General features: G+C 32.7%; 1 protein-coding gene across 1 annotated transcript; it reads right to left on the bottom strand.

Annotated features, from left to right (window-relative positions):
- Nucleotides 1-1,961: 1,961 nt before the first annotated feature.
- Nucleotides 1,962-9,923, bottom strand: LOC123664541 (chitinase-3-like protein 1). The gene is made up of 8 exons (XM_045599075.1): nt 9,814-9,923; nt 7,468-7,650; nt 5,035-5,135; nt 4,690-4,955; nt 4,197-4,357; nt 3,330-3,484; nt 2,673-2,958; nt 1,962-2,214 (listed from the first exon to the last, which is right to left on the bottom strand). Exons 1-8 carry the CDS (start codon nt 9,896-9,898, stop codon nt 2,021-2,023), a joined length of 1,431 nt encoding a protein of 476 aa, XP_045455031.1. The 5' UTR covers nt 9,899-9,923; the 3' UTR covers nt 1,962-2,020.
- Between the last annotated feature and the right edge of the window lie 660 nt (nt 9,924-10,583).

Genomic DNA, 10,583 nt, shown 5'->3' on the forward strand with positions numbered 1-10,583 from the left:
TTTTCGGTTGGATAGTGTCATACGTCACATAATTCATTGGAATAATATTATGTATACCCATATAGAAATTAAAGTATTCCCATTACATCAATTAATTAATTTTATATTATTATTATTTCTTTGAAAAGTTGTTTTACAAAGTACATTATGCCTAAATAAATAGTAAATATGAAACTACCACCAATTCGGATTGCAGATTTTGCTGAGAAGAATCATAGTTAACCTCAAACACTACTTATAATAAAACAACTTTATTAAGTATTTAAATGCCCGATGTTTTGGGTACTTTACAGCAACTATGGTCATGGGAGGTTCTCCAATACTATCCTCCTCCTCCATTATCATCATCATCTCCCTGTCATTATCCCACTTATGTAGGGTCGGTACAACATGTTTTCCTCCTCCATTATAATGAGTGAAATTCGCGTAAGCATTAGAAAACAATACTCAAATACTGCTCTTTCAAAAACATCAATCATTCTAAATTAGTCATCTTGCTTTAATTACAGTGCGATTATAGCGTCACATTTTTTGTTACTATAAAATAAAAACAATTGTGATCGATTCGTAAAATTGTCAATTTATACATTATTCATCATTACAGCCTATACAGTCCACTGCTGGACATAGGCCTCCACAAGTTTACGCCAAAAATAACGTGAACTCATGTGTTTTGCCCATAGTCACCACGCTGGGCAGGCGGTTTGGTGACCGCAGTACTGGCTTTGTCGCACCGAAGACGCTGCTGCCCGTCTTCGGCCTGTGATTATACATTATTAAATTAAATTAACTAAGGAAATAAAACTAAGTAGTTAATTATTTCCTACAGAGGGAAAGTAAAATCCAGTGTTCCCAAGTGGAAGCTGCGTGCGACGTTTACAAGATAAAGTATACATCTGGTGGCAACACTCGGAAATTAATGTAATTAAATTTTTATTTTAATTGCGTTGTTCGTCGTATATCTTACTGGCTTGAGCACATGACTTAATATGTGTTGATAACGCCACAAAAAGTTTTTAATTTATAGTTGGGTGTATTTTTTTTTTTATTTTAAAATAAGGATGACTGGGAGAAAAGGGTAATCTAATAACGCTACCCAATGATTTTAGTGATTCGTTCGTACAGGCATATAATAATTAAGTAGCATGATAGGAAATATTTTTGATATTTTGTTTGTTTATAATGGATGAACTCAAAATCTACTTAATCCATTTTCAAAGTTCTTTTACCAGTTAAATGATACCTTATTATTGAGTGACAAATGCTACATTTTGTCTGGAAAAAAATCGAAGGGTCAAAATCGTCAAATCTACGAGGGTGAAATCGCATCAGAAAGCTAGTATGTATAATTTTTTTTATTCCGGATAGTTTAATGACACACACAGATCAAACGTATGATAACACACGTGTATCGTAACTTTTTTGTAATATAATACAAAAAAGAAATAAAAAATTTTTTTGTAACCCAACAGCTAAAAAACCAATATCAACTTTGAGTTTGCTTTAAACTAAAATTAAAATAATGTACAAAGGCAATATATATGGGTCACAAAGTTCCGTAAGGTTGCCGCTATATGATTTTCGAAGTTTGTTTATTTATTTATTAAATATATTCCAAACTCATGGAAATCAATCTCAAAGTACAGTATTATTTATCAACTTAAAGTAAAAAAGAAGAAAACATTTAGTGAACCGAATTAAATATTCTCTATTCTTACAATTACAAAATTCTATATTTGATAATTTTATTTATTTATTTATTTTATACTTTATTGTGCACCACAAATATATTACAAACAAAGCATAAAGATAGTTACAGACAGTGAAGTACAATGGGCGGACTTATGGCTAATTAGCCATTTCTTCCAGACATGATAGATTTGGAAATTTAAGAAATATGAGGTTATCATACGATATCTTCGTTTCTATATTGGTTTATTAAGAAAACATTTATTAATTATAATTGCAATCTCTTTTATTTATTTAACAAAATAATATAAATCATAATTGTCAATACGTTTCAGACATTACAGTTTGCTTGATCAGGATAATTGCAATACTGATTCTCCTGGTCCCAGTGGAGATTGCCAGGACAGTGCAGCATATTTGCTACTAGATCACCTCCTGCATTTCTCATGCAATGATAATAAGACGAACATTCTTCTGGATTAGGGAAAAATCCCGTGTCTTCGCAAACGAATTCGTTAGTTGGATCTAAAAAAGGGCTTACGTTACTTATGAAGAATTATATCTTGAGTTAAAATTAAGTTGAACATGGTTTATGTTGTCATCATGGTTTGAAAATATAATATATCTTTTATAAAAATGTTCTTTATTTCTCTTTAAGAACATAGATTTCAAAATTTTAAGTAGTGTAGAAATTAGCAATGGTATCTCTGAGAAAGAATTATTTCAGTCGATCAGCAGTATAGATAAGAATAGAAATATTCGGGTCTTTTCTCGAACAAAAAAAAAACTACTTCAATTTACATCGGCAAATAATAACATTAGAACACCATTAACGTAGTCAATTAAATACGTATTATTAAAGACAACTCATACTCGTTAGGTTTTACTCAAATTTAAATGATACCGAACGGCAAACACCATATTTCGAAAAAAAAACAAAGATAGTGAACCAATTAATATGCCCATAGAAGAAAAAATCTTACTTGACGTTGTAGGTTTTCCAGTAGCAGTTTCAACAGATCTTCCCAAAGCAATATTAACAGCTCTAGTCAAAGGATAATCATCACCACAAGAGCCCAGGAAATCATCAGTATCAATGCTCCAAAGCATAATTCCACTGATATTTAATTGTAAAGCATATTTCACTTTAGCGGTTAACGACTGGGCGTCGTCGTACGATATCCAATTATTTCCTTGTACAGCGTAAGGCACTTTGGCTGAATTGTCGTATTTTATTTTCCACGACTCTCTACGAAACTTCATACACAGCTGTAATTAAGAGCAGAGGGATTTTTTTTTAATATTGATTACACTTTGTTTTATTGTACACTAACAATAATTGTGCATTATTTGTAATTACTGAAAAAAAATTAAAAATAGAAAGAAAAACACCTCTTATCGTAATGTTTCGTAATTTCGTATTCGTATATCGTAATTTTTTTTATCAAAATACGCGTTTGTATAATATTTAATTAAAATAATAAATTGTGTTTTAAATTAAAACCAGATCGATAAGACATATTAACGTGAATTTAAATTTAGACACAATTTTACGTGTAAGATATTTTACTAGTCAAAAATTCCTTAAGAACTTTTTTAATTTTTTTATTGAAAATGCATAAAATATTAATTTGTGTTACTTCGTTGTATCCGATCATGCCTCTAGTAGCGGTATAGGGCCCAGAAATGCCAGGACCGTCTGATGGAGCGCGGACCCCATTATTCGTAGCATTAGACAACTTGAATGTATGACCGTAAAGAGGCAGGCCTAGTATAAGTTTTTCTGGTGGACATCCTGAAATGAAATGGTAATGACATTTGTACTACATTACCATAATTATTAGGAAGGTACTAGTATTATGGTTATTAGTCATTGGTGGTGATCATCATATTTACGTGGCGTATCTGTAATATTTTTGACAACAACAGTTTTTCAGATTAAAAGCTTCAAAAAGTATTGCAATTCTTTTTTACAAAAAACAAAAACAAAGTGTAATATAAATATGTCTTTAGTCAACTAGAAACCCATAGTATGAAAGACAAATATATTTTAACCAAGTACATAACAAATCTTGCGTTACTACGAATAAGAACATTAAATTATTTGATTGCCATATGAAACTTGATTGACTAGACAGAAACTAGAAACTAATTGATTGACTAGCTCGTTGGCGCAGTTTGTAGTGCTTTCTCCTCCGCGGGTTGTGGGATCGACTCCCGCATGAGTATGGGTGTAATATTTGTATTTATATTTGTATCCATTATTTCCATGATATATATATATATATATATATATATATATATATATATATATATATATAATATATAAATATTTAGCTATATCAGCCGGCTGTTACCTAAAACAAGCATAAAGTTGCTTATTGGATAGAAACAGACTACTACGTGTGAATGTTATATAAAAAAAAAAAACTTCCAACATTTATTAATATTAGGCAAATTGGGATTCGAAGTTTTGTCTACAATATAGGTATTGTAGTTACTGGTACCTTGTTGAAGCCAATATTCCAAAACAGCATCAATAGTCTTCAAGTCATCCTTTGCTACGTGTTTATCTCCTTCACCTCGATGAAGGGGGGAATTGTGTCCAGTAACTACATCTGTGGCGCCGTTCAAATCGTATGCCATGACGTTTATTAGATCTAAATATCTGTAATATAGATCTTAGTAAAGTACTTTGAAACTAATTGTCCATCAGAGAAAAATAATTGTCTGCACAATAGAAAACAAAAATAGTACGCCAGAATTAATTCCATAATTATTTATAAATAACGATTATACTCTTATATAATACTGCACTCTTACTAATATACAAAAATTAACACTTATGTATATTATTATAATCTAAATAAATTTAAATATTATCGAGAATTTAATATATTTCAATAAATTTTAATTTGACAGGGCAATGATATTTCCCAGAGAATTTTATTTCACTACGGGAGTTTGCAAAATTTAACTTAACATGTATAGAACACGTACTGACTGATTGCCGGTATGTCATAAGATAGAGACGCCACAGATTTTACAGACGACACCGCAGCAGTAAGGAGCAACCCATTTTTATCAAACGCTTTTCTCAATTCTTTTAATAACTGCGTGAAGTTATCAATGTCATCCTCGCCATAGACACTGTCGCCCCGATTGGGATATTCCCAGTTGAGGTCTAAGCCATCGAAACCATATTTTTTTATTATTTCAATAGCACTGGTGATGAAGTTCTTTCGAAGCTTCAGCGTCGCTGCCATCTGAATAAGCAATAATAAAATTATCACCTATGTGTGATAACAGTGCATTTACATAAAAGAAATCTTTCAAAAAACTTACAACAGAGTATTTAGCTGAGCCCTCATTCCATCCACCAACAGCGAGTAATGTTCTGACATTTGGATTTTGTTCTTTAAGAGCGTTGAATTTTCTTAAAGTATCTGAAAAATAAATCTTGAATACATTAAACTGTTACATTAAGCGCGATTAAAAAAACACTTCAGAATACATAAGAAAAGTATATTTATTAACGCGATTTTCTAAGTGACCCGGCGAACCTAGTTATCTATAATCTATAATATATATAAAAGCGAAAGGTCACTCACTCATCACGAAATCTCCGAAACTATAACACCTACAAACTTGAAATTTGGCAGATAGGGTCCTTATAGGACGTAGACATCCGCTAAGAACGGATTTTATGAAACTCGACCTCTAAGGGGGTAAAACGGGGGTTGGAAGTTTGTATGAAAGTCCTATGTTTTTGAAGTAAGAGACTTGAAATTTAAAATGTATACTCTATAGATGATGAAAAGGTGTCCAAATCATGTATCTTTAGAAATCAACTCCCTTTTGGGGTTAAAACGGGGGATCGTAGGTTGACTCACTCATCACGAAATCTCCGGAACTATAACAGCTACAAACTTGAAATTTAGCAGATAGGTTCCTTATAGGGCGTAGACATTCGCTAAGAACTAATTTTACGAAACTCGACCCTTAAAGGGTAAAACGGGGGTTGGAAGTTTGTGTGAAAGTCCCATGGTTTCGAAGTAAGAGACTTGAAATTTAAAATTTATGCTCTTTAGATAGTGAGAAGGTGTCCAAATAATGTAACTTTAGAAACCAACTCTCTTTTGGGGTTACAACGGGGGATTGTAGGTTGACTCACTCATCACAAAATCTCCGAAACTATAACAGCTACAAACTTGATATTTGGCAGGTAGGTTTTTTATGAAGCGCAAACATCTGATAAGAACGGAATTTAGGAAACTCGACCCCCAAGGGGGTAAAACGGGGGTTGGAAGTTTGTATGAAAGTCCTATGTTTTTGAAGTAAGAGACTTGAAATTTAAAATGTATGCTCTATAGATGATGAAAAGGTGTCCAAATAACGTATCTTTAGAAATCAACTCCCTTTTGGGGTTAAAACGGGGGATGGTAGGTTGACTCACTCATCACGAAATCTCCGAAACTATAACATCTACAAACTTGAAATTTGGCAGGTAGGTTCCTTATAAGGCGTAGACATCCGCTAAGAGCGTATTTTACAAAACTCGACCCCTAAGGGGGTTAAACGCGGGTTGAAAGTTTGTATATTTGGATGGTCCATCCATCCAGGATGGACAAAGATGAAATTTGGCAGGGAGGTAGATTAGTTAGTAGACATCCGCTAAGAACGGTTTTTGGGATATTCCACCGCTACAGGGGTTTAATTTGGGTTGATAGTTTGTATGGCACATATACAGCAGGGTCGGTTTAAAGGAAAATAACCGCGTTTGCAACCCTATGTGTTCCAGAATCATTTATATTGATTACTTATATATTATAAGTAGTACAAAAAAATATTTTTTACAATATCTAATCTTTACGTTACTAGAATACTTTTTTATTTACACCTGTCGTCACGGAGTCACGGAGGAGCATGCGTTACGCTATTCCGTGGCGTATATTTACGTAGAACCATATTAAAAACTAAATTGCATGCAGTATATTTTAAACATATTTACACTACAATACTATATTATTTCATACTACAATTCTGACGAATCAACGAACCATTTTGTTCAACGTGACGCGCGCTTCACGCGGACGTAGCCGCGGGCAACAGTTAGTGTATTATAAAACAAAGTCCCCAAAAGTGTAGGTATGTGAACGATTCCCTCAAAATCTACTGAACGGATTTTCATGCAATGGAGGGCTTCAAAAGGAAATTTTACGGAACGGCTAAGCCGATTTTGATGAGTTTCACTTCAAGTTTGCCGGGAAAAATTTGTGACACACTGATTTCAACGCGGGCGAAGCCGCGGGCACAGCTAGTATTATATATTTCTTTCGTAATTGCATGGGTTTTTATTTATACAAACCCTGTCCAAAAAAATATGGAACACAAAAAAAGGAGTTATCCGTATTACAAACAGACACTCAAATTTTATTTATTTGTATAGATGAAACTACAAGAAGAATATTTAGTTCTCACAATCGGTAACCAAAACAAAAAATAAAAAATTTCTCCAGTAGTGGCCCTATTTACTAATTGAAATCTTTCTGCTAATATTAAATTTATTGATCTTTCTCTTATAGCATTTTTATAAATGAATATAATAAGAAATAAAGAATAAATAGTACAAAATTATTGCCTCTTTTTTAAATCATATGTACGAGTAGGTATATTAAGAATTTTGTACCAGTACGCGCTTTCTTATTAAACTAAACAATAAAAAAGTGATATATTACATAAAAATAAATTTGTTTAAAATACCATTTTTTTACTTACCTCTGCCCCAATTTTCCGGATAATCCAAATACGGGTCCAAAGACACAACAGTGCCACTTCTTTTTATTCCCAGGAACGTGTAAACGATGTGTGTGCAAAGTTCCGAGTTGATGTTCTTTACTTCAAATTTTCCCAGACCGTTTCTGTAGGCCGCCCAGGTTCCGTAATAACAGACGACGTTCTCTGACAACATGACAATGATTGTTTAATGGAAAAGTGATTGAAAATACGAGTTAAATGTTTGCAGAACGCAAATATTTATAGGAAGTATAAAGTCTGTATAAAAATGTGTATTAGCTCTAAATTAAAAACGGTAATTGCTATTTGCTGTTTGGTTGTTTTATACGATTTCACTCGCTATTTTTTTCCTTACCGGGCATCTTATATTATATCGCTTCTTAAGAAGGAAGCTCCAATTATTTCATCATCATTTCAGCCTGTCGTAGTCCACTGCTGGACATAGGCCTCCTCAAGTTCGCGCCAAAAATGACGTGAACTCATATGTTTTGCTAATGTTCACCACGCTGGGCAGGGTGGGTTGGTGACCGCAGGTCGAGCTTTGTCGCACCAAAGACGCTGCTGCCCGTCTTCGGTCTGTGTAATAATAAGGCATGCTGTAGTATGGTTATCCTGCCATCAGTCGGCTTTTTAAGTTCCAAGGTAGTAGTGGAACTGTGTTAGCCCTTAGTCGCCTCTTACGACACCTAAGGTAAGAGGCTATATTCTTTACTGTCGTAAGCATACAGCAGCTCCAATTATTTGGGTTTATGGTAAAAGAAGTAAAAAGCTGAAACTTTTTGAAGACTTGCGTTATAATGTATTGAAAACAAGGCTATTTTTTTATTATAATATTTTTTTAATGCTTTAATTAAAAACACATTTAGATTTTTTTATTGAGCATAAAATATATTTATTGAGTATGAATATTAATAAAAATTAAAAAAAAAAGAAATTTAAATGGATAAAACGATTTCTAAGCACACAAAAAAAGTACCTAAATACTAACAATAACATAGGTTAAGTGTACATTGTAAGTAGCAAATAAGTGTACATATATTGTAGCTAGAAAATAAGTGTACATATATTGTAGTTAGCAATTAAGTGTAAATATAATAAAAATAATTACTATATAAAAATATAAAAAGCAAAATGTAGAATAGTCTTGATCAGTGGACTCGCGTCGACTTTTAGAAATTTTAAGACTAGATAGTAAGGCTTCTAGGATTCTAAAGTTGCGGTGAAGCACCGATGCATGTTAAAAATAATAATAATATATGGAATAACAAAAGCACGGGCATAATAAACCTGTGGATATATCACTTAATAAAAAAAAAGTGTTAGAAGATAATATTGTTTTAAGTGAAAAATAAGTTTGTTTATAAACTTTCAAAGGGCAAGAGAGTGCTAAGCAAATTCAACGTGAAGTCAATTAAATACTTCGTTAATATGACTCTTAACCGACTTCCAAAAAAGGAGGAGGTTCTCAATTCGATTGTATTTTTTTATGTATGTTAACTTCAGAACTTTTGACTGAGTGGACCGATTTCGACAAAAAACATTAAATCGAAAGGTTTTGCGTGTCATTTAGTCCCATTTAAATTTATTTGAGATCTAACAACTACTTTTTTAGTTATATCTAATAATGCGTTTTTACTTTACTATTTTTTCGTCGACCTACGTTGTATTATACCGCATAACTTTTTACTGGGTGTACCAATTTTGATGATTTTTAATTTCATCGAGATCTGATTACAACTTTCGAATCTTTTCAATCTTTGACAACGCGTATTTACTTGACTATTTTTTCGTCTTCCTACGTTGTATTACTTGTCAATGTAATTGAAGTCGATTTTTTTCGTTTGCGAGCAAACAGAATTATGCAATTATGGCTCTATAAAATATAAATTAGACAACAAATTTTGCTAATCTCATATGAGCAGGAAGACATAGGGGATTGTTCAGTGAGGTTATAAGTTAACTCAAATCTAGAAGTGACAAAAAAAAATTAACCGTGGAATATAGAACCTCCTTTTTTTTAAGTTGATTCAACTAATTATTTATTTATTGGTCGAATTCGTCGTTTGAATTTTGACATATATAATACATGTTGAATTTGACACTCGTTAAATTCTTTTGTCTATTTAAAAACCGGCCAGTATCGAGGTTGATAGTGATAACGCATTAGTCGAATTTTTATATTGCATAATGGGCTTTAACGAGCAACAAGAATGCTACTTGAAAACAATACATTTGCTTATAATATAAAGTAATATAACTTTTGCGAAAAACAAATAAAAATTGGAACTTACTATATTATACATATAATTAAGTACGTATAAAACTTACTCTCCTGCGCCGCAATTTGTTCAGTAGTTACTAAAACTACACCCAACACGAAAATAATAAGCTTCTTCATTTTGCAAAAACCCATAAACACAAAGTTTCAATATAAAATGGATCCCGATAAGCATTAATATTCATTATAAATGTTATTTTATCAACTCGATTGCAAGTTGAAGTGTTGTTCTTGAGAGCTCGATAACAAGATGTTACATGCTAAATTACAATTGAATAATATTTAATTATTCATATCCTGTTTTAGTTACAATTCCGTTTTTATTTTACTAAAATCATAAATTTGAAAGATTTTAAGAATGGGTGGATTATTGTTACTCTTTAAAATAATTATGTGATTTTCAAAAAACTTGATATGTAGATAGCCAGAGATCAAAATAACACATAGGCTACTTTTAATTTCGATGCTCCTACGTAATCGATTTTTTTTTAATAGATAGGCTGGCGTTTGACCGCTATTTCACCTGATGATAAGTGAAAATGCGGTCTAAGATAGAGCACGCTTACCTCGAAGGAACCTATTCACTCGCGACTTAAAGATCCCCAGGTCATAGCTTTCGGGAAACACAGACGCTGGTAGGGAGTTCCATTCTTTGGCCGTACGGATCAAGAATGTACTAGCGAATCGCTTAGTGCGTATAGGGGGAATGTCAACCATATAAGGGTGACGTAACGCAGAGCGTCTGGTTGTACAATGATGGAAGGGGGAAGGAGGAATCAGGTCATGGAGTTCTTGCGCACGCTCTCCGAAGTGTATCCGA

The sequence above is a fragment of the Melitaea cinxia genome, chromosome 22, assembly GCF_905220565.1.
Source record: "Melitaea cinxia chromosome 22, ilMelCinx1.1, whole genome shotgun sequence".
In the NCBI taxonomy this organism is placed as follows: domain Eukaryota; kingdom Metazoa; phylum Arthropoda; class Insecta; order Lepidoptera; family Nymphalidae; genus Melitaea; species Melitaea cinxia.

What these genes read in the sequence shown, in the direction of transcription:
- LOC123664541 (XM_045599075.1), bottom strand. Translation starts at nt 9,898, where the DNA reads ATGGGTTTTTGCAAAATGAAGAAGCTTATTATTTTCGTGTTGGGTGTA. An exon ending in GCTCAGCTAAATACTCTGTT is followed by an intron (nt 4,956 to 5,034) that starts GTAAGTTTTTTG and finishes TTGCTTATTCAG; the next exon opens with ATGGCAGCGACGCTGAAGCT. An exon ending in TGGAAAACCTACAACGTCAA is followed by an intron (nt 2,215 to 2,672) that starts GTAAGATTTTTT and finishes GCCCTTTTTTAG; the next exon opens with ATCCAACTAACGAATTCGTT.